The sequence below is a fragment of the Ctenocephalides felis genome, unplaced genomic scaffold, assembly GCF_003426905.1.
Source record: "Ctenocephalides felis isolate EL2017-DRISC unplaced genomic scaffold, ASM342690v1 CF-g0.4_SCAFFOLD_00845, whole genome shotgun sequence".
Taxonomy (NCBI): domain Eukaryota; kingdom Metazoa; phylum Arthropoda; class Insecta; order Siphonaptera; family Pulicidae; genus Ctenocephalides; species Ctenocephalides felis.
Window position 1 is genome coordinate 24,797,412 of NW_020536999.1, and position 24,128 is coordinate 24,821,539.

A 24,128-nucleotide genomic window follows, 5' to 3' on the forward strand; every position below is an offset into this window, starting at 1 on the left:
CAAAGGTACCACACATGAAAAAATAGAGAATGAATAATTGTATTAATTAAATTATGTGCTTTGTGATATATTAATTTAATTATACAATACCTTTTGTAAATGTAGAAATTGCATAACGATTGCGTTAACTGAATGAAATTTTAATATTGCGATTGCGCAAGAAATATTTGCAAACCGTGGCACCACCTGTTGGAAAGTAGAGAGGACTTCACAGTATTCAATTAAGATGGCAGCTCAAGTGTCAACTGTCTGAATTTGCTGTCGTTATTTTGTTAAATTTAAAATATTATAGTGGATATATAATAAATATAAGTATTAAACAGAACTTAAAAAAAAAAACGAGTGTTAAAAAAAGGAGTTGTCGAAATTACTTGGTTGCTGAAAAATGAAAATTATGAATTCCTTCAACTGTAAGGATTTACAAATATGTAAGTTCACCCATTTAGACTACTATCATATACATATATATATATATATATATATATATATATATATATATATATTACTTATTTGAACTGAAAAAATGAGTTTATATTTGAATTTATTTAAATAATAATATCGAGTCTACATATCCATAGACATACAGTCACAAATCAACAATACAAACATAATTCGTTCACTTATACAAATATTTAACAATAACAATGGAATAACATACGCAAGTAATATAATCAAACTAACATACCTATTCTTATTAACAATTCTATATATCTAAACATAATACTATTTTTAACTAGTATCTCTAATAACAAAAGGTCATAAGTAAAATCAGCTTTGCTGAGACAATATATATGTATATATATATATATAGATATATATATATATATATATATATATATATATATTGTTCATAATTATATCATGTTTTAATTGCATGCTTAAAATTAATACCTCGATCTATGAATCCTATGTACGACTAGAAATTAAAACCGACAGTCCATCTCAACAGAAAAGATCTTTACATTGTACACCAATATTATCACAAATACATTCCGTACAAGGATTACTTAGTTCCACAATAACTTGCCCAACCGAGTACATTTTACCATAAATATTACAACCAGCCAATTTGAATATGACATTTGCATTATCAGATGAAGAGTCTTGAAGATCCGTAGGCCTTTTAGGAGGGTTTGTAGTTAAAGGTTTTTTAGTGGTATTTATGTCAATGACTGGTGCATTGTTGATTATGTTTTTAACAACATCTTTGGATGTGTTGATTTTTGTTGCCAGTTTAGACCTTTGTGTGGTATGATTGTCCAGTACCAAATTATGGAATTTTGTTATATTTTTTCTTTGTGCTGGCAATGGATTTCTTTTCAATAATTCGTAGCTATTACTTGGTTTTTCATGATCTTTTAAAACGTTTATCATAATTTTTTCTTTAGGTGTTTTGGTAGTTTCCAAACTTTCTTCCAATGGTGAAAATATATAATTCAGTACTTTATCTAACTCAGACTCCCCGGATTCTAAATCAGGAGCACTTGTGGTGTTTTTAGGTTCCAATAAAATTATTTCTTCTTCATCATCAACATATGCTTGAGTCGTACTATATGATGTATCATCATCGAAGTTTAATAAAGAGTTTATTTTTTGTGCATTTGTATTTATTTCATTTGCAGCTGTTGTGAAAACAAACCTATCCGGATTTATAACATAATTGTTGAACAGGGGCATGGATTCTCCAGGAAGAAAACCACCTATGAATAGAAATGTGTTTGTTGTTGTCGATGAGAATAATAAATTTTATGCGCTAAATATAATTATTCACCTTCAGTTTTTACAGGAGGTGCGAATCCTTTTCCTCCACTATAGTCCAAAGTTGAATCTTCAGAATTTCTAAAAAAAAAACAAAAATTACTAAAACTTGTAGTCAATTATTCAGTAAGATAAATTTTTTTTGTAACTACCCGAAGGGAGATTGAGACACCAAATTTATTTTATAAGGTGCATCAGCTTCTGCATTTTTTCCCAAAGCATCCGCAGCTTCAAACTTAATAATTCTAAAAATATATGAAATATCATTTAGAAAAGTGTTTTTTGATCACTGTGCTCTATTTTATCTGCTCACCTAACATTCGGTAAACTTGGGGGCAACATAGTATCATAATCCAGTTCGTAATCATTATTTTCGTCTCTCGTTTCATTCCCTGGCATATCTACCACAAAATCTGTGGTAATATTTATCCCGCTGACATCCCTTTTGTCGTGTCCTGATTTATTGTTGCCGTTTTCATAAAAATACTTACCTTCATTATTCAGGGCTATGGTTTCGTAGTTTTCAATCGATTTCTTGAAGATCTGTCTCAACTTCTGTGCTAGTTTTTTGGACACATCTTCTTTTGGAGTCACAGGTTCTGAATTCAAAGATTCATTGGATTTGTGATCACTGGTTTCGTATTTGTCAAAATCGAATAGAGTTGTCGTCTCTGAATTTTTCAGGACGTCTTGAATTATTTTGCTGATTTTTGTTTTTTGAGACACTGTGGTGCCCGATACTTCTTCAGAGCCTAAAAACACAGACACAGTATATACCTGATGTGTTACAATTATCCCACATGTGTTTCATAAATTCTACGGTTTTTTATCTTACTTCCTCGTTGTGCAGAACATTCAAATCTTTCAGGACAACATTGAGTGTTAGTTGTGGAGAAAACAGGAGAGCATCCAAGAGGTGCAACTACAGGGCAAGGAACACTCGTGCACTTTACTACACCATGAAGACACATGCACTTTGAACAAGGATCATTCTGTGACAATGATCCCAGATTATCTGTTATCATGCTTCCTTCTTTGTACTGAATACCACCAATCACACAACCGCCTGAATAAAAAATATGAGGAAAACAATGTACACTTGAATGATTGATTTAGAGTTACCTCCCAAAGTCCTGTGCGTCCTAACAGAGACAATATCTGTTTTTTCTGGACATACGTATCTGCCTGGACAGCAGGATTTTCCGCCATCAGCCGATCGCTTCCGGCTTCCTGGTTTGGAGGATGTTCCGGAAACTACTGGTATGCATCCTGGTGGAGTCGGAACGCATTCCACGCTGGCGCAACGTTCAGTACCATCTGGGGAACAGTAGCAGGCCCGACAGGAATTGGAATTGCTGGTTGCTGAACCAGCGGAATAAATGGTCCCATCTATTATGCAACCACCTGGGTAAAATAAAAATAGAAAAAAGAAATATAGGAAGGAATGTAAGATGAATTTATACAAATCGTGTGGTAAATATTTTGTTTTGGAAGAAGTAAATTATTAATTCAGATATAATAATTTATCTAGTATTCATATTTATCGTATATAAAATATATACTGCGCTAAAAAGAAGAATTTCCAATTACAAATATTTGATAGCCACTATAATTACTTTTTTTCACTTTATTCTCAATAACTCGACGGTGAGTTCAATGATATTTGAGTAATTAATTTTTTGTTACAAAAAAACAAGAAATAGTACTCACCTTCACTCAAGGTAGCATTTTTGGTGCGCAAGAAGTCTAAATCGTTTAAAACAGCTCGATTTTGCAAACGATCTGCGAAAAATTATAAAATAGTTATAAAATAGTTGATATACACAACTTTGTATAGCACATATGATATCTTTGAGAAATTTGTTTAAAGTTAAATGCTAACAACATTGTCTAACATCAGCAGGGCCGGTCCTGGTGTCCTTAGCGCCCGCATGCAACTTTTTTTCTAGCGCCCCCCCCCCTTATTAATTTTAACTGTTTTAATAGTTTATCATTAAAATAATATAAATATTTACATATTTTTTGAAAATTAATTTTCAATTATTCTGGATTTAGTACACAAAAAATTAGATATAATCTAAACGCGTATAAATATATTGACTTTAAATTTATTTAGAAAATCGAGGCGATCCACGGGTTGATTATAATCGAATATTTTTAAATTTTCAATTATTTTTAACGTATGTGCAATATTAATATATGGGTTTTCAAATATTTTACTTATTTATTATGCGATTTATTCTATTGAGCAAACCATGCCAAGAGAGCTAAAAAAACTAGTTTTTCATTTTCAATCATAACACTATTTCATGTTGGATTTTTTAAATTTTAATTGAATTTAATTTTTCATTATTTACAATATCCAAAATTGCGTCGTAAACTTCTTCTTATTGATATCGTAAGAGCCGAATTGTATTTATCCTTGCTTTCCCGTCATATTCAGAGTATCAATTTGTTGTTTTAAAGACAAATTTTTAACGTATTTTTAAATTGTCCAAAAATCAGTGAAAATGCTTTAAATAATCAGTAATATTATGTACATTTCTTGAACTATATTGAAAAAAAATTATTATAATCGTTATGTATTTTAATAATTATTAAATTTAGAGTATGGACACCGCTAAGCATAAAAAAGTTTTTCGTTCCAAGGTAAATTTTGCTTCCATTTTCATATTTTTTCCATTTCCATAACCCTAACGACGCATGTCTTCAACATTCAAAATTCATCAGAAGCGAAGCATTTGCAACAAAAGCGAAAGTTACAATTTAATTTCTCGGAATAAACATGCCATTTTCTAAGCACTGACACCCCATTTTTAATTTTCCCGATTATACTTTGTTTATATTTTTTAACAAGTTCCATTTCAACTAAATCAGCTCGCAATTATTCGTCAACAATGCCCAATAGTTAATTTAATCTTTCGCAGATTTGCGCTTATGAGATTGAATACTAGATAATTTCTTTTTCGATTCCACGGTAACTTCAAACAAAGAAAAAATTGAATAAGTAGATTAAGCATTAAACAGAGCTGTTATTTACTAATTTGCAGAATTATTAATCGGTTAATTGTTTTTACTGATATCACATTGCAAAATAAATATGCTTTTTGTGTTTCCGTATCCATAGTTAAGTTAGATTGTTTATTATAATTCATTAGGTACTATAGATTTTATATAAATAATTCTAGATTTTATATAAAAAATATAAATATTATATTATAAATTTAATTTTCAAAACTCGTTTTGCCGCCCCCTAAGGCGTGTGCGCCCGCATTTTTTGCATGCATCGCATGCAAGGCAGGGCCGGCCCTGAACATCATACACCATACAGCAAATTTGTGTATCCATAAAATCTGTTTTATATATTTTTCTACCCCTTTTACCATTTTCCTGTCCTCGTCTCCATCCGACGTGTTTGCATAGGAGTCGCGGGCAACACTCCGAGCGCCTGGTCAGGGTGATGCACCCTGGCGGAGGCGGGTCAGGAAATTCAGGGCAGACTCTCAACCTGCACCTGAGGAGACCCGTGGAGCAGGCACAACGCAGGCACGGAGACTCGGTGTGGACTTTAGAGCCATCTGGGTAGGTCTGGTTGGCGTAGAGACATTCTGGGAGGGGGATGATTCTTTGTTATACGGTTTATTGGAAATAAATAAAATTTTAAACTATTTGTAAAAAGTACAAAAATCTGATAATATTATAGCACCCTAAAGCAATTCTAGATAATCTTGAAATCGTGGTTAAAATAAAAATTCGTAATTAAATTATATATAGCAAAATATTACGGAACAACTCGTTTTGCTCTAAAATATCAATTTATTTATTATTTATTTATTTATTTAGTTATTTATTTATTTATTTATTTAAATATATAGCCAACAGATTTCTTCCAAGAGAACTCAAAAATACAATTGATTTTTTTATAGTATGACTTTGGACCATGCAAATATTTAGAAAAGTTTTATTAAATTAAGCAATATATAATATTGATTATTACCTTTTAACCCTGCAGCAAATCGGTATACTCATAAAAATAAACACTGTATTTATTAACTTTGAACTTCTACAACAATTTCCCATCCAGTATTTCCTGATCGATTGAACTTTCTAAATCTAAACAGAAACGCCCTATGGATCGATAATATACTTTCACATGCATACTTTTTTTACATCATAATTTCATCTTCTTTAAGGTTATGTAAATTCGTGAGATGATCCGAAAAATTATCATATTTACTTTCTTTTCGATAAAAATCGACAATGACAAATATGTAAAATATTTTAGATAAAATTATGTAAACCTTTCTTTATTCAAATTCGTTTGGAAGAAAGTTAGATTAGGTAATCGAATGTTTTGATAAAATCAGACTTTTGGGAATACATTTGTGTCATCTTCAGTGACATTTATTTTATATTAAAAATCTTAATTTTTTTAATTTCAAATAAAATTTTGGTACATCAAGCGATACTGATCTCTCTATATCTCACTAAAGTTGTAATAGACTTCTTCAGAGATCAAAATGTTTTAAAAGATGATCTCAATCTTCATAAATAAATCTATATATTCTTCAATGTTTCTGTGTCTCATATAGTATCCCACTTTGAGACAAATAGATCGTTTAAGCCATTTTTTTTTCAAGAACCGCAATTCCTTCTTCAACTGTACAATAATAATTCTCTTCTCCATAACTGTTCTTTAACACGAATACAATACAAAGACGACGGAAGATATGAAAACTTATTCATAAATTATTTATTTATCTCACCGTTGAGATAAATTATAATATACAGTATTTTGTAAAAAAATCAGTAATTTGTTAAGGAACTTACCGGTTCTTTGGTAATGTTCAGCGGAAATTTGTCCAAAACAGGAGATGATGGTTAGACACAGGATGGATGGTAGAAGGAGTTCCATTCTGGAACTCTATTTAGTTCAGTTGATAGCTGAAATTTGTTAAACACAAACTGTATATTTATATATATATATATATATATATATATATATATATATATATATATATACGTATGCAAGATTATATTGCATCCGGGTACCCTCATGAACTACGTGCATTTATTTGTTGTATCTCTTGTAACTTTTACACCGTTTATCTCAATTTCATGTATTGTTGGGAAAATTTGTACAAATATAAATTGTCTGTAATTTCTAATGGTCTAATATAATTTCTTGTTGTTATACATGATATCGTTCTACAGCAACTGGGTGAAAAATTATATGAATCGCGCTCAAATACAGTGCGGGTCTTCGCTCGATGATGTGGTTATTTATTATATATCTCTTACTTTTTCACCAATTTGTACCAAATAAAATTACTTATAACATTTTTTAACAATATATGGTTCTACAGCAACTCGGTATATTTTAAAAAAGTACTTGAAGGAGTATGACACTTAGTGCGCTCCTTTATGTAAATTTAAGAAGAACTTCTTTAAGAATTTGATAATTTTGTACATTTTATATTAAATTAATAAATTAATTTTTATATGATGTTCTAATACAATGTTGTTTTACAACTCGGTATACTTTAAAATAGTACATATTTAAAAACAGAATAACATGAATTTATGCACGCTAAAATATATCGATTAGTGCGATTTTTTTATTATTAACTTTTAAACGATACGCTTAAAATATATAAAATATTCGACAGTTTTGTGGAAAAATTAAATAGAAATAAATATTTTCTTCCCTGAAGCTCAATATACTCTAAAATTGTTGTTGTTGATCTTTATCATCTTTAATTTTGTCGTGACAATTACTTTAGTCTGCATTTAACCATACATTTATTTATTATATCTTTTGTAATTTTTGATTAATTGGTTTTTCTTAGGTAAATGTAATGATTGGCTAATTTGTATGAAATTAAATTAATGTCAATAATGAACCCTACAGCAACCTAATGTGCTCTAAAGTTGCGTTCGAAAATAAATAGTATAAGCAAGAAGTATTATTTATGTGCATTTTTTATTGGAATCTTTTGATTAATGTGATAATGTGAATGATGTATTTGAAATATTAGAGAAAACTGAATAATTTATAAGATCTTTTAAATTACATAATGCGCTACGGCAACTTGGTTTGCGAAAAAAGAAAACTTTATGGTAGGTATAATACATAGAATGAAATTACTAATTAAAAAATGAGTAATTTTGTACAGTAAAAATGCTAAAAAAAATTATATATTATGATTTAAGTACTATGTTAGAAAATTGTTAAAATTATTTATCCAATCTATTTTTATAACAATTATAACTACTTGGTATCGGTATTTTGCCTTGAGGCAAGTTACATGAACTTCCCGATATGTGTAAATCAACTTAATAAATAAAAATAAATGAATTTATGAGTGATTAAAATTTTATTTATTCCGAGTGGATTTATTACACATAATTGGAAACGAACGAACACGTTAACTCGGGGTATTTTCTGAAAGCACATTTTCAAAAATCAATTATTTTTATAATTGAACCAGTTTCCGTAGGACTTTAATGGTTAAGTATGTTCATTAAGACCAATTATCTTATCGTTATACCAAGTAAATCGTCTAATTTTAATTTTAACAAACGTCAAAAAAGGCTACTGATTTTCTCAAAATTTGATGAATTTTTAAAATTAAACTACTTGTCGTAGGGCCGTAATATTTCAGTAAGTTTTAAAAGACCATGATATATATCGCCAAAAAAAGTTCAATAAAAATGATATATTGTAAATGATATAAGTACGTGTTAAAGTATAAAATTTTTATTTGATTGTGTATTTAATTCTGAATAAATAAATTGAATCGTAGTTTCTATAAAGATTTTAATCATTCACATTCAAAATAAACAACTTTTCTCGTTCGCCATATTCATCTGTGCGTAGAATTGAAAAAAAAAATGCATTTAATTTGCAAATGTTAACGTGATTTTTATTCACGCAATTATAAAAAGAATAGATTAAATTATTTTATACACATACACATTTTTTATTAAATTGCTTGTTTTTATTTCATTTGCAGTAGAAATTTTTTTATCGCTGAGTTTCCAGTACGATTATAAAGTCGGTACTTTATTTTGCTGTGGTGTTATATAATACCACACAATATTATATATTATTTAATTTTGTGCAAACTTTTAAAATACTTTATTTACCTTAAATATAGTTTTAAAAATTATAGCTGATTTTTTATTGCGATAAATAAAAACATTAGAGATGTTTTACGCTCTGATTTTAATTTTAAAGTACACCGACATGCCCTTGAGTTTTGTTGTTAGTAAAAGTTATGGATAAATTAATTATAAATAAAATACGTCATGCAATTTATTTACATTAACCGAACACTTTAAGATATAAAAACTGTTTCCATAATAAATGCACATTTAGCACGTGTGTGCTAATTTTTTATTTTTAATTGTAGTTTTAAGATATACTGAGTTGCTAATAAAATAAATAATTTCTTTTGAAACAATGTTTCCAAATATTTTATATTCCTTAAACTCATTGTTTAAATAATACAATTTATGTGAAAAATACATACACGAATGAAATGAATATTTTTACCGTACGATTTTAAAATATAACGCTTTTAGAAGAAAATTCTTCAAAATATTTCATTTGACAATTTTTCATATAAATTAATACTATCGGTAAATGATTGAATGCACAATTTACTGTGAATAAAATTCTGAATAATAATAATATATTTTTAAATATAATAAACTATTGTAACGTACCATGCTATTTTGATAGACACTAATACAAATTACTTAATTTTAAACATATTTGACAAATATTTCAATAAGAGAAAAAATATAAAAAATAAATGCAAAAAAGCAATAATATGAGAACATAAAAAAATTGTCTGGTTCAAAATCCGATTTTAAAGTATACAGGCTTGCTTTAGGATCGAACAACATTAGATAATTGTATATTATTTAATTTGTCAAATATTTGATTAAAATTATAGAAATGAAATATTTATAAAATATACGCACAGCTACAAATAAATTTATGAAAGATCTATAAATACCATCGGTGTGATCTATGATTTATTACGATTTTAAACACCGAGATGCTGCAATATTAATTATAATCATACATTATCCTACATTTAGGATAATATAATTATAATTAATATTGCAGATTATTTAATTTCGTATAAATTTGTCAAATATTTTACTAAAACTAGACGCGGTGTTTATGAGAGTTATATTGAACAAATGTACCAAACAAATAATTTTAAAAATAATTTAGCAACAAATAAATAAATGGGTAGATATTATGATAATATTAATAAACTTACATATTCCACTTTTTTCCACAATTGATTTTTTCAAACACTTTTAAACACTTTTTCAACAACCGACAGACGGGCAGACAAACAGACAGGTCTATTAACAAACGGTATTTCTGCACTGTCGACATACAACTTTGCCTTAAACCTGACCCGATGAGAACTCACACTAATATAAATATAAATATAAATATAAATGTATATATTTATATATGTGTCTGTGTTTTTTTTTTACTCAAAACGAGTATTTCTCGGTCTAGAGGTCCAAACGACTCCCGAGGTCCCTTGTGAATGAACTCTATCGCCGACATGCAAGGTTCTTTGTATTCTTGCAAAGAACCTGATGGAAAAGTAGGAGAGTCGGCGGGGTTTGAGTGTGCTAAGTGGAGTAGGTAGATGGTGGAAATTAATTAATCTACAATATTTGACAATGTTCAAAGACCCTACAGCTATTCACTGCACTTCAAAACATACTATTGATTTAGGTGCATTTGCTTTTTTATATTGTTTACAATTCTTAAAACAACCCATTAACATTTTTTTAATAACATTTTCGAATATACCAATAAGATATTGTAGGTTTAATACGTACAACATGAATAGGTAATAATGTAGATTATTTAAATTCATTTAACAGTTGCTATAGTGTCTTACAATATTATAAATCATTTAGTTTAATTTAATTAATCGCTGTAGGGTCTTTCAACATTAGGAAACATTGTAGATTTGGAATTTGTACAAAATTGAATTATTTGCAATATTGACTAATATTGTGATGCCCTCCTCCATAATATTACCCTAGAAAATAAATACGAAGTAAATTCATTCACAACTCATTAGTTCATCATTTTATTATATCTGTTGCAATTTACAAAAACTGTTGATTATTATTGATGGTGGGTTTAAGAAGTTTATGAAAAAATAAATAATCTATAATATTGTTTAATATTGTAAGACACTACAGCAACTGTTAAATAAATTTAAATAATCTACACCATTGCCTATTAACGACGTTTGTATTGAACCTATACAATATCTTGGTATACTCAAAAATGTTATTAAAAAAACAGGTCGACTAAAACAAATTCCCATCATTGTGCATTATTTAATGTAGTAAAGTTTGAAACATTTTAACACTTTGACTGATTTTTTTGGCGAATTATCTACGACATAGCTAACCCTTAGCAAAGCATACTTTAAAATTAAGCAATTTTAAAACCAATTTTCTCTCAGCGCTTCTACTACAGATCAGTGTTTTAATAGCGGACATTTGAACAGAGATGAGAGAAAGAGTTTATCTAATACATAATGGACTTATGTGAAAAAAACGACGAAAAATGCAAATATATATAAATATATAAATGTATACATAAATTATAAACTCAACAGTTAGTTTTCTTATGTTGTTTTCAGATCTATACAACTCATGTTGCTGAATTCTAGTAAACCTTATTACATTGCTGAATTTTACGTTGCTGAATACTATTATGTTTTAGAATTCTAGTGAATCTTAAATTACGTTTGAACTTTCTTGATCTTTGAAGTATTTTACAATTTCACACTTAATGTTTTAATAATTCTAATGAATTCTATGGTAACTCAGTGTACTTCAAAATCATAAATAATAATTAAATAAAAGATTTATAAACAAAATGATATATGAACGCATTAAAAATGCGTTTATATCCAGATATTGTTTATAAATCTTAAACCACTTGATTGATGTTTTCAAAAAACTTATAAAACGTATAAAATTTAATAATCTACAACATTGTCTAATAACATAAGATGGTATATCAACTCAAAATACACCAAAATATCAATTAAATAAACATAATTTTAGTTGATTTGTGGATTTTGTCTAAAGAGGAATAATATGAGTTCATGATGAGTAAGTTAAAACAAAATGGTTTTAAAATGATAACATAAACTGTATTAAAGTACTTATTTACAATTCTGTGAGGATTTTACACAAATTAAAACATAACATACAATAAATTTTTAACGCTAACAAGAAGGGTTAATTACAAAAAATTAATGTTTAAACGACACATGATTATTGTCCTCGAACTGACTTTACATAATTAAGTAGCAATCGTGTGCCTTTGTTATATATATATATATATCTATATTTCTTTACCCTTCTTGTATATATAATTACCTAATATAAAATATTAAAAGTTTTCGTGCATATATTTTTACTTATGTGCACAGTAAAAATCACTTTATAAAATAATTTCAATTAAAATTAATATAAGTATATGTAACTCTATTAATAAACACAGAGAGCAGTAAAAGAAACAAACGAGTGCCTTTGTTTTTGAATCTTTGGCAAACCCTATTATCCCTCATTCTCATCAACTTACAACCAAGGTGGTCTCGGATTCATTGGATCATAAGTCTGTCTCATGCCCAAGGCCGCATGGTATCGCGGTGATGCATACGCAGCAGCTGGGTTCGATATCAAACCCTGGTTGAGCATCATCTGAGCATTTGTCTGTTGTCGTAGGAGATCTTGGCTTTGGAGGTACTGCTGATAAATTGGGGCCGACGAATCCACCAAATGGCTTCCTGAAGGGGTTCCTATGTAGGGGTAGTCTCCTGTTCGTGCAGCAGGGCTGCTCAAGTACTGGAATTGGCTTACAGATGGATTTACAGGTTTGTCTTGGTCCGAAGAAGAACTCCGGTGCGGTAGATAATAAGGATTACTGTTATCCAAATAACTTTCATTCGTGTTGTATAAACCGGGGGTTAGGTTCAAACCCGGCTGTCCTGGTCCGAAATTAAACGCAGAGCCTAAAGGATTCTTGGTTTGTTTCATACCATCAGGCTTTACAACGCCTGTACCAGTTTTGACACTGGCGTAAGTCTGGAAACCTTGTTGCTGTGTTGACACTAAATCCCCTGGTTCGCCAGACACTGCCGTCTTCTTTTTACTCGATTTTCTCTTGGTCTCGGTTTGTACAACTGGTTTAGCATTGTCACTGATCACAGAACACTGACTGTTCATCGCTTGTTGTCTATTATAAGCCATGGACATGGTTTGAGAATGCTGCAACATTGTTTGCATCGTGGACATGGTTGCCGCATGCGCGTTCTGTGGTTGTAACTGTTGCGTAGCTTTTGATGCTTCATAGTAATTCGGTGAAGAGTTTTCCATGAAATGTCTTATACCTTGAGGCATATTCGTCAATTTTCTTAACGACGGATCTAGCATATTCGGTGAATTTGCGGAGAACTTGTAGTTTTGGTTGGCTAAGCTGTTATTAGTGTTGTGAAGGTCGTAAGTCCTTGCATGCATTGGAGGCTGATTTAAAGGTAAACCGATATGGGCATTTGGTGGCACCCTATTGTCCATGTTTGGAATCGAGTTAAGTAAATGTATGTTAGTATTGCACTGAGGAATATTCAAGTTTATGCCAGGAATATTTAAATTTCTTGAGGAATAACTCATAAAATCATTTGTCGGCATTTGTAATTTTGTGTCCGGTGCACTGTTCAGTACCACTGCTGACTTTCTTGTCGGCTCGCTTATCTCCAAACCAGGTCTAGGCAAAGCTTTACCATATGCTTCAGGAAATACGGGTTGAACCTTGTGCAAGTTCTCTACAACTTTATTTGTTGCTTGCAAATGCTTTTGTTTATAATTTATCGCTTCCATGTCATCTTGTTTAGGCAATGTCTTCTGATTCTGAACGTTTGCATAATTCATATTCAAAACTTCTGCAGGTCTTTCCGGTATATTCTGCGGTGGATAATTTGTCGAAGGGATGATAGAATGAGGAAAGCCCATATTGGTCGGCATATCGAATAAATATGTAGGTTTGTTGGTTAGAGGTTTGCTAAAGTTTTTGGTAAACTCATCACCAGTTCTGCTTTTTAGATTATCATCAAAATCGATCTTTTTGGCTTTGTCGAGAGCAAACGGTTGTTGTTTGTCGTCTCTAAAAATCGTTGGCTTGTCCTCGATGCTCTGCGGGGGTTTGTCGTCTGGTTTTGAATAACCCATGTTGATCAATTCACCTGACGGCGAACTTTGCATCAGAACAGATGTTTTACTGACGTTTTCCACATCACTTGCCGGAGTTTCTTTCTGCTTTACCTCCTGGGTGATTCCTATCTTGGTATTATTTGTGGGACTCAACTTCCCATCGTTAAATCCTCGTTTCTTCATCGGATACGAGCTAGGAGCCGGCGCTTGTTGGTTCGGGTTTGGACTCGAAGTCTGTTGGGAATAGGGCGAGTTGGGTTGTGGAGTCCCGTAAGGTGAACTCAAATCACTATTAGAATACGGAGAACTCTGACTGGAATAACTGAACGGACTATTAGGTCCCAACATAACTTGCTGGTTATTCGGCATGTGTTTATTATAAGGACCTCCGCTCTGTGGTCCGTATGGAGAATTGGGTTGACCAAAAGACTTGGTACTGCTATTGTTCGGACTTAAAGACACGTAGTCCGCATTATTTTCAGGAACCATACTCGAAGCTTTGTAATCGTAATAAGGCAAAGACTCACGATCATAATTCATTAAACCAGAATACGGATTTGTAAAGCTTTGCAAAGGGTTCGGTGAATTTTGCGATGGGTACAGATGTGATGCAGACGTCGGCAAGGTTCCTTGGGGTCTATTTGGCTCTTGCGGACTGCAACTTTTCTCAGGACTACTTTTAGTCATGTCTTGGTAAAATCCGACATTTATACTTTTCTGCACGTCCTCGGTTTTCGGTGAAGGTTTTTGTGGCGCTGCAGTTATTTTCGGAGACGGGTACGACAGTGGGTACGTGGAAGACATGCGTTCGTCTATTCCGGTCCGAGGTGAATCCATATCTTGACTGAAGTTACTATGATCAGACACTGTACTTCCGGTACTAGTTCTTCTGGTTCTGGGTGTTCTATTTGATTCGGGGCTTTCAGCTGAGGTTATAGGACAATCTGGTTCGACTTCAACTGCTTTAACTACAACAGGTTTCTCTTGTTGCGGTGGCGGCGGAAGGACTGTACTAGGTTCAGGTACTACAGGCGTAGGTGCCGGTTGAGATTCTTCTGGTTCCTCAGTTTTCTTTTTAGGACCTTTAGGAGCTCCAAACGCCTTAAACCAAGCACTCAAATTCGGCGTTGCCTTTTCTTGGCAAGCTTTGAAAGGGCGTTCAAAAATTTCATCCTCCTCCGACGACCTTAGTGATGTAATTTCGTTCACTTGTGTATTGTCTTCTTTCTCACTTTTTTCTGACTTTTCAGGTGAAGTTTTCTTTTGCTTGCGCCCTTCGTCATTGAAATTGTGTTGCTGGACTAATCCAAAACCTTCTGTTGGAAGCACAGTCCCCAAACTGAGCTTGGGACAAGTATCAGAGACTTCCTGCAAAGATTCCTCTTTGGTCTCTTTTGTTTTCAAGGTCGGAGATGTTGATTCCACCACTGGCACTTTTGTTACCGGTTGTGCACTGACGGTGTTTATCAAATTTCCTTTAGTTTTACCAGGCTGCAGCCTGTCTATTGTCCGTTGCATCTCACGTTTTTTATTAAAAAGTTGCTTCAAAGAATCCCTCAAAAACTTACGTTTCACAACATCTTTACCATCTTTCTTAACACAACTCTTATCCACAGTTTTGACATCCTTGTCAGGCTTCTTGAAGCCTGGTACAGTATCAGCGGGATTCGTTTTTGTTTTTGTTTTATCTTGTGATGTGTTTTGAATCTCACTTTCTGTAAACCACTTGTCCATATCTTTCAGCGTCTGCTCGGTCTCGGCGTCCAAAGCATCCATTGATGTATCATTATTAGGGACCTTCTTCTTAGTTTTGGAATTTGTTTTTTTGTTATTGCTACTTTTCTTACTGACTGAATCATCAACAAATTCATACTCATCATTTGGTGGAGTCTCTTCGACCTTCTTGTCTTTCGGTTTGCCAAAGATTTCATCAAAACGCATAGAATTCTCTTTACTTTTCTTATTCTTTGCACGCAATTTTTCTATAGTGTCACTCAACATTAAGTTCTTTTCTTTAGCACTCAAATTTTTCTTTTTGTCTTTTTCACTTTTGTCATTAAGCACTGAATTTTTATCACTATGCACTGTTTTTGATTTATTTGGTGTATTCGATTTGTCTTTATCCATACCAATCATTTTATCGAATTTGTCTTCTGTGTCCATAGAAGAGTCTTTCCACTTATGCTTGGGATGCTTGTTAATACTTTCTTTATTATTGTCTTTGTTGTCTTTATAGTCTATTTTAAACTTTTCACTATCTGATTCTTCTGAGTATGAAAGCAAAGGAGAAGGACTTCTACTCCTACTGCTTATGCCATCTTCACTGTCCACATCAGCAATTTTTTCTTTAATACTTGCTGTTTTCTTCTCTTTTGGTTTAGACTCATCTGAATTCTTGCTGTGTTTCTTCTTATTTTTATTTTTCTTCTTACTAGGTCGTCCAACGCCTCTTGTTTTATTCTTCTTGGACTTTTTGCTAGATTTAGGAGTCTTCTCTTCTGGCAGAACACTTTTCTCCTTTTTAGACTTGCTTTTTGGTGGTGATGGTTCTTCTTTGATATGTTTTTCTTCAATATCACTTTCTTTTTCATCGAAACTTTCATATTTAGGCTTTGACACATCACTTTTAACACGCTTCAGCTTCTTATTTTTCTTCTTTAATTTGGAGGAATGTTTCACTTCCTTTGTTTCTTTCACAATCTTCTTTTTCTTGCTCTTTGGAGAATCATCAGGAGAGCCTTTAAACAAAAACAAAACAAACATGTACAAAATTTATGTTGAACTACTTTGTATCATATACTATATTAAATAAATCTTACGTTTTCGTTTTTTGGACGTTGGTGAAGCCACCTCTATCTTCGATGGCTTTGATGAGGTCTTGCTGCTGACTTTAGCAGGCTTTTCTTTTGCAGCATTTTCCTTAAGTTTTGGTCGTCCTCGTGTCGGCGCTGGAGGTATAGGTATTATAGGAAAATCTGTTTCCTCGTCTGAAGATGATTGATCTAAAAATCTATTTGTAGCCTTGACAAATGCTTGCTGCAGATTATCAACCATCTCTGTATACTCTGAAACAAGTATTATATGCCTATTTAACACCTGAGTGAATAACAATTATGATGTGAATGATATTTTATATTGAAATAGTTACCATTATCTTGCCCATTGTACAATTTACAATTGTTTACAAGAAGTTGAAAGTCCGCTTTGAATTCTGAAAACTTTGAGTATTTTCCAGCATCCAATTTATCCTCCATACGCTGCAGATCCATAGGTCTGCAAAAAATTAAAATTTTTGGTAAATAATAACAAATAACAATTATAATTGATTTTCTAGGATAAAATATCTTACCTGCGTATAATTGTATAATAATTTGGTGCATACTCTTCTTCTACAGGATCAATAAAAGGCCAAGCATCATCATGACTCTTGAGATGTTCCAATATTTTATACATTCCCGTTTGCAAGTCTTCATCGGTTTGGCAGTATCTGTGTAAATGGGCAGAACTAAGAAATTTGTATTAAAAAACTTGTAAAATAAATTTGAAACATATTTATATTCATATATTATTAAAATAAGGTGTTTGTCTTACATATCCTTGTCCACTGTTTGGACAACTGCAGCTCGATTTTTGTTCGATTGAATGAGTATTTGTCCCGTGGCTGAAGCAAGAGAGTTGTTAGTCTGACGACCAGTTGTTATTTTATTCTTTGAGGAAGACATTTTTAAGCTGGAAATAACGATAAATAAGTAAAAACGAATTCTAAAGGAATAACTGCAGGCTTATTATAAAATTAATATGTACCAGTTTTTTCTTCTATTATCAATAATATTATTATAAACTATTTGTTCACAATCACTCTCTGTATTGGATATTCTTCTAGGCTTAGAGCTGAGTGCTCTGTAAAATAAAAAAATGTAGACAGGTTATTAACACTTCATTCACTTAATATTTCTATTAGGTATATTATTTTTACCTTGTTCTTTGTAAATTCTCTTTGAGTTTGAACCACTTTGGAAGTTCTGGCAAAAATTGTTCGACCAATATATTATATAGCAAAACATCAGAATTATGTTTAGAATCCTCAAATTTTTGTACCAGATTCACCCAATCCTTTTCTGTGAAGCACACCACTTGCCAAATACTGTTTACCGTTGATTCTACAAAAAAATAAAATGAAATTTTAAACAAATGTTAAACATACACAAAAATCAGTTTATTACGTGATTTCTGTTTTTTTGGCTTCGATTTTGGATGGTCCTCTCTGTACAGACGAGTTCCATAAAAATACCAATATGACGAGCCATTTTTGTCATATCTACAAATTCAACAAATATTAATAATACACTAGTCTTGTAACTTTTAAAAATATCTTTAATTACCCTAGTGGATCCACTCTTAATTTATCAGGGTTTATATGTTTAATCAAGTCCAAAACGTCTTCTGCCTCAAGACGAAAATCACACAATGCATGCAGTGCTTCAACCTTGCTTCTCAGCGGTAGAAACTTAAAATCTATATCTGAGTTAAAAGGGTTGTGTCGATTTTGTTCTTCACATTTGGTTCTGAAGAGTCTTCTCAAGTACATTTGATAATTGTGGGTAGAAATATCTTCTGTGGGTAAACAGCCATTAAGCAACTTGGCGATAAGTACGGGGAGTAATTGATCTGGTCCATCTTCTTCAGAATCATCCAGAAGACTTAATTCTAAATCCTGAGAAACAAATTTATGGAATGAATGAATTATTTATATTATATGGGCAATCATATATTTTCCTTAAGTGCAGCTATGATGTAAGAAATGACTGGATCTGAATTGAAAAACTAAATGTAAACAAATATATAAAAGACACAATCTATTCTTTTTTTAACCAGTCACTTCTTATAACGATTCTGTCTAAATAAATAAATGTAATTTAGCATAATCACCTCAATATCAAATTCAAGTAGATCAAATACTTGTCGAAAAAGAAAACAAAAGTGTGCAATGCTTGGAACCTCCCACCATGATTGAATATCTGTGTTAAGCAATTTTAAATTTTAAAATATCTCTAATTAAGTTTAAACATATTAGTAATTAAGGCAAAGTATTTCACAATGATTTGAAAAAAGCGCATGCTAAATGGAACATAAATTAGGCTCGTATATAGTTTTGAAGACTTAAATGCAATAACTTAGAAAATATTTTAGTAAGCTGATGTGAGATAAATTCATTAATATTTTATTCAATTTTGATTCGTGCAATATTGATGTTTCTAAGTTGACTGAAAGTTATGCATGAGTCTATAAAAATATACTAAAAAGCCTGCAGTGCAACCAAAAACCTGATGAGAATTTTCTTAAACAACTAAAATTTACACACCTAATATGCCAATGAAGGTTGGAAACATAACCTAAAGACACAAAACCAATTTTTCCTTACTATTAATTACTACAAAATTGTTTTCTTCAAAATATACGTATTTTTAAGGACACATCAATTACATTTTTGGATAAAATACGTATTTATTCTACAACTCCTAACAAACATCGCCATTTCATTCAATTGATCGTATGATTTGACGTTAATGCTTATTTAGATAAACATTTTACACGAACACATATATAAACAAATTATGTACACTTCACATAAAACGGATCGATAATATTTTATATATTATTTTACCTACATTATTTTAATTTCTTATTACATGCCTGTAGGCATTAATGATTTAATGAAGTGTATAACCAAATACGAATCGACCCACACTGAGGTGTTAACAAACATTAAACATTTTTCGCTCACATATTCACAATAAACACTTATTTTTAAAGAACTTTTGATTGTATAAAACGCATTTTAAATATACATCCATCGATTGTGGTCTTCTTTCATTTTATTTCAAAGCGATTTTTTAAAATAATGCCTCATACAAACATATTGTGGTTCATTTGACAGTTTTTACACAAAATTCGGCAGACGCCAGAATGCACTAACGTGAAGCTTGTACGAGTATTAAAACATGGCGTTGATATTTATCACTTTCGCGGAAAATTCAAAAAAACAAATATCTATTACCAGCGTTCACAAATTTTTTAAAAAAATTTACCTTAAATTAAAATTATATATTCCAAATTATTTCTCCTAAATTATTATTTATTCTATTTTTAAATATAAAATCCCATTCTGTCTGATTTAGTTCAATAAAATTCAATTTGGATCGATGATAAATGTTTATTAAGTCATTTCTGAAAATATACATGTTTTACATGCATTATTACTAACAAAGCTTTCAATAATCTACTAGATAGTGAAAATATATAATTGTAGTGCGTAACATGCCTTATAAATATTTCAATGATCATTAATATATAAATAAACCTATCTCAAACATAATAAGTAGAAATCTTATATAATTATTAATGTATCTTTAAATTATTTTGTCACTTCGTGCATAGCTTTGGCTAAATAAGCTACAGTTTTAGATGTGATACCAGCCACTGATATTCTACCATCTTTGGTTAAATATACATGGAAGTCTTTTGTTATTCTTGCAACCTAAAAACAGATTTTTATCATATTGATTAAACTTATACATATAATAAAATTTCGTAGAATAATTTTATGAACCTGTTGTTCAGTCATGCCAGTAAAGCAGAACATTCCAATTTGATCAGTAATATGGTTCCAATTTCTAATAGAACCTTCTTTGGCTAAATTGTCTTTCAATTGCGTTCGCATTGAAATAATTCTGTCAGCCATTCCTTTAACATCCCCCAACCTAAAGAAACATATATAAATTAAGATAATAATAATATGTTCAAGTTATTTTTGTGTGATATAAACTTTACCATGTTTTATACAATTCAGGTGTTGAAAGAATTTCATGAGCAATTCTTGCTCCATTGATTGGTGGATTTGAATACAATGGTCGTATTAAAATCTTCAATTGTGACATTATTTTGTCACCTTCCTCCTTTGAGCTTGCTATCATGGTAAATGCTCCAACACGCTCCCCATACAAACCTTTTCAAAAATGTATTTTATAATTTTCAAAATGTATTTTATAGTTTCAATATATTTAATTGTTCTAAAACCAATAAACCTACCCATGTTCTTGGCAAAACTCTGAGACAAACACAATTGTAATCCCTCTTCTAAGAACATTCTTACAGCGAAAGCATCTCTGTTAATGTCTCCACTGGCAAATCCTTGATAAGCCATATCGAAAAATGGGAATAATTGGCGTTTTTTGCATACTGCTGCTATTTCTTTCCATTGTTCTGGTTTAGGGTCTACACCAGTAGGATTATGAGCACAGGCATGCAGTAAAATTATCGACTTTTCAGGAATTTTCTAAAAAGAAAAGCAAATTTTTAATCTACAATAGAAGAAAGTTTAAATTCAAATAATATAAAATTTATCTAATAACTCCAAACTTAAAAGTCAAAGATATTATGAAATTTTTAAAATGAAGAAACAATATTTTTGTAGATAAAAGTTATTACACAACAATATTTTATTAGGTAATCGTCAATAACTGCTTGGTAACTAGTTTTGAGATATAAAATTTTGTTTTGATAAAAACAATTTGCATAACTCATAAAAAACATGAATCGGTGACTACAGATGGTCACAGTATTGTATTATCAATAGTCTTATGGTTATAAATAAGATTAGAACAGTGACCTTTGCAAATTCAGATTACTGACTTGTGATATGATTGTTTTATGTGTTGCTAATGCATTATGATAAATAACAAGTTATCTAGTACAGAATATAATTACTGACATTAATATCATCCATGGCTCCACTAAAATCCATGCCACAAGTCTTAGGATCGTAATACTTGTATCTTTTAATAGTCAATCCCCTGTCTGTGAACAAAGGTATATGATTTCCCCAAGTCGGTGTGGGCACCCAAATTTCCTTGACGCCTGGAAAATGTCTAGATAGAAATGCTGCTCCTATTGTTAAAGAGCCTGTTCCAGAAATTCCTTGGACGGTTACTGCTCGTCCTTCTTTGATAAAAGAATTGTCAGCACCGAGAGCTAATTTTATTGATTCCTTGCAAAAATCAGGATTTCCACCTATTGGATCATATTCTTTGTTGTAGTTCTTTTTGGAAATCACCTCCATTGCCTGAGAAAAAAATGAATATAATCTTTCATAATAAACTCAAACTACTTAAGTGTCTACATACCTTCAACACACTCGGTAGAACAAAAGGTTTATTATTATCATCCCGATATGCTCCAACACCCAAATTCATTTTATTTGGATCCTGGTCTCGCTTAAAGGCTTCAGTAACACCCAAGATTGGGTCAGGAGGACCCATTTGAACATTAGTCCACCATGAACTATAAAAATAAAAACACAAATAAACACATTGTATTTGTTATCACTAAATGCTATAACTTACTTTGCTCTTGATGAAACTACACTAGTAAAATATTGATTACTTTTAAACAAGTTTGCAGATAAACTATACACCTTCATTGTTTGTGTCATTTTGAATGAATAATGGAAAATGTTAGGAGTGAGGTTAACTCACAAATAATCACAATTTTTTTTAATGGGATAAATAAAAATACATTACAAGTCACGCGAGTCTTATCGTTTAAAACTGATGATAAGAAGTTGTATGAACCGAAAGCAATTACAGACTGAATTCTAAATGTAAAGTGAATTTGCTGCCGATGCAAATTGGTCTGTAAGATTTGTGAACTGGAATTAACTAGATCATGTGATAAACTTTGAACTGCATTTACTCACAAAATAAAAAAACAACTGTATTTAGGTATATAAGATAGTTTAAATATGGAAAAAGCGACGAGACATTTCGAATGTCTTTAGTTTTACAGACTGTAACTTTCAAATGACCTCAAAAGAAATTCGCAAGAAATAAAATAAAAATACTTTTATGATATAACTAAAAATATTAACAGTTAACTATTGTAATTTTACGCAATTGAATAAACATTTCATTCACTTTAATACAAATACAGACATTATAACTTTTATTGTCACTTTAAAAAATACCGCTCTAACGTCTTAAACAAACAATCAATATTTGCTTTATGACAATCGCTAAAATAACTTGTTATGATAAATATTTACCAAGTTCGTCATTGTTTCTTAATTTATTTACAAAATATACGTACTGTAATATAATAGGACTTCGTTTCTTTACTACATGAAGCATTTATCCAGATAATTTAATTAGTCTACGACAGGACGAGGGAAATTTGAAATTGATTGGTGGAAGGATTCAAATGTCACATTTATATTTTTGAAACAAAATATTTTATTGCAATTACTTTTTTGTTGATATTTTAAATATGATTTTTAATACTTAATATTACGACCAGAATATTTGTTATAACTTGTCGTAATATATATTTGTTATAACAATAATGATGATGTTGTTTATGATATATTTTCATTCAGATTTTATCACTTTTTGACGCTATCAAATGCAATGACTGACAAATCTAATTTTTATTTTGTGTTTAAAAAGATTTAGATAATCATTGACGTAATCAATATAAAAAAAAAACATATTCTATACTTGCATATATCAATATTTGTATGTATTATCAAATTAGAAATATATCAGTCTTAGTAAAAATTAATCTCATCAATCAAAAAAAAAAAAATGATATTCTACACATAATGCAACTTAAAAACATTTTGATATATATATATATATATATATATATATACAATTGAAATAAATTTGTTTGATGATCATTTATTACTGTATAAATTTATATAATGTATTCATTTTAATGCAAATTATAAAAAAAACCCATAATGATATCTAAAATGAGCACGTTTTTTATGAAAGTTATACCTACAACTATATACACCGATATACTTAAATATATATTTTGCTTGTATAATTGTTAATTATGATTTATAGTAAAAGATTTATATGATTTTTGAAGATATAAACTTTAATGAATTAACTACACTATTTTTAACGTACTTGTATCCAGATTGGGTTTAAAATTTTGTAAAACATTTGTTTGAAAGATCAGAAATGTAATTTCTTGAAGAAAGTGGGTTCTTATAGGATTTTTATAGGCATTGGCAACGGAATTGG

General features: G+C 30.6%; 3 protein-coding genes across 5 annotated transcripts; all 3 read right to left on the reverse strand.

Annotated features, from left to right (window-relative positions):
* Positions 1-942: 942 nt before the first annotated feature.
* On the reverse strand, positions 943-10,185 carry LOC113380818. The gene is made up of 10 exons (XM_026619896.1): positions 10,059-10,185; positions 6,589-6,702; positions 5,142-5,366; positions 3,469-3,540; positions 2,881-3,162; positions 2,594-2,824; positions 2,072-2,510; positions 1,911-2,003; positions 1,772-1,839; positions 943-1,700 (listed from the first exon to the last, which is right to left on the reverse strand). The coding sequence occupies exons 2-10, from the start codon at positions 6,671-6,673 to the stop codon at positions 943-945; spliced, it is 2,253 nt and encodes a 750-aa protein (XP_026475681.1). The 5' UTR covers positions 6,674-6,702; positions 10,059-10,185.
* A 2,009-nt stretch (positions 10,186-12,194) lies between these two features.
* LOC113372772 (bromodomain-containing protein 4-like) lies at positions 12,195-19,818 on the reverse strand. Of its 3 annotated transcripts, none has more exons than XM_026613122.1 (11): positions 19,710-19,818; positions 18,970-19,058; positions 18,423-18,754; positions 18,264-18,358; positions 18,017-18,200; positions 17,845-17,940; positions 17,632-17,769; positions 17,390-17,545; positions 17,189-17,313; positions 16,860-17,105; positions 12,195-16,778 (listed from the first exon to the last, which is right to left on the reverse strand). In XM_026613122.1, exons 3-11 carry the CDS (start codon positions 18,626-18,628, stop codon positions 12,412-12,414), a joined length of 5,613 nt encoding a protein of 1,870 aa, XP_026468907.1. In that variant the 5' UTR covers positions 18,629-18,754; positions 18,970-19,058; positions 19,710-19,818; the 3' UTR covers positions 12,195-12,411. The 3 variants fall into 3 exon arrangements, with proteins under 3 accessions (XP_026468907.1, XP_026468899.1, XP_026468915.1); XM_026613114.1 differs by lacking the exon at positions 19,710-19,818 and adding an exon at positions 19,403-19,677; XM_026613130.1 differs by lacking the exon at positions 19,710-19,818 and adding an exon at positions 19,403-19,676 and having other exon boundaries at positions 17,390-17,527.
* A 427-nt stretch (positions 19,819-20,245) lies between these two features.
* Positions 20,246-22,797, reverse strand: LOC113371320 (aspartate aminotransferase, mitochondrial). The gene is made up of 7 exons (XM_026611955.1): positions 22,443-22,797; positions 22,224-22,380; positions 21,812-22,162; positions 21,130-21,376; positions 20,872-21,046; positions 20,651-20,801; positions 20,246-20,578 (listed from the first exon to the last, which is right to left on the reverse strand). The coding sequence occupies exons 1-7, from the start codon at positions 22,529-22,531 to the stop codon at positions 20,456-20,458; spliced, it is 1,293 nt and encodes a 430-aa protein (XP_026467740.1). The 5' UTR covers positions 22,532-22,797; the 3' UTR covers positions 20,246-20,455.
* Positions 22,798-24,128: the final 1,331 nt, after the last annotated feature.

Excerpts from the sequence above, each read along its gene's own strand:
- LOC113371320 (XM_026611955.1), bottom strand. The coding sequence starts at position 22,531 with ATGACACAAACAATGAAGGTGTATAGTTTATCTGCAAACTTGTTTAAA. Across the intron at positions 21,377-21,811 it reads GAGCCATGGATGATATTAAT|AAAATTCCTGAAAAGTCGAT; the intron begins GTCAGTAATTAT and ends TTTTCTTTTTAG. Across the intron at positions 20,579-20,650 it reads CTGGCATGACTGAACAACAG|GTTGCAAGAATAACAAAAGA; the intron begins GTTCATAAAATT and ends ATCTGTTTTTAG.
- LOC113380818 (XM_026619896.1), bottom strand. The coding sequence starts at position 6,673 with ATGGAACTCCTTCTACCATCCATCCTGTGTCTAACCATCATCTCCTGT. Across the intron at positions 3,163-3,468 it reads AAATGCTACCTTGAGTGAAG|GTGGTTGCATAATAGATGGG; the intron begins GTGAGTACTATT and ends TATTTTACCCAG. Across the intron at positions 2,511-2,593 it reads ATGTTCTGCACAACGAGGAA|GCTCTGAAGAAGTATCGGGC; the intron begins GTAAGATAAAAA and ends CTGTGTTTTTAG.
- LOC113372772 (XM_026613114.1), bottom strand. The coding sequence starts at position 19,430 with ATGTTTCCAACCTTCATTGGCATATTAG. Across the intron at positions 18,201-18,263 it reads GCCAAAAAAACAGAAATCAC|AATCAACGGTAAACAGTATT; the intron begins GTAATAAACTGA and ends ATTTTTTTGTAG. Across the intron at positions 17,546-17,631 it reads CAAACAGTGGACAAGGATAT|TTCTGCCCATTTACACAGAT; the intron begins GTAAGACAAACA and ends CAAATTTCTTAG.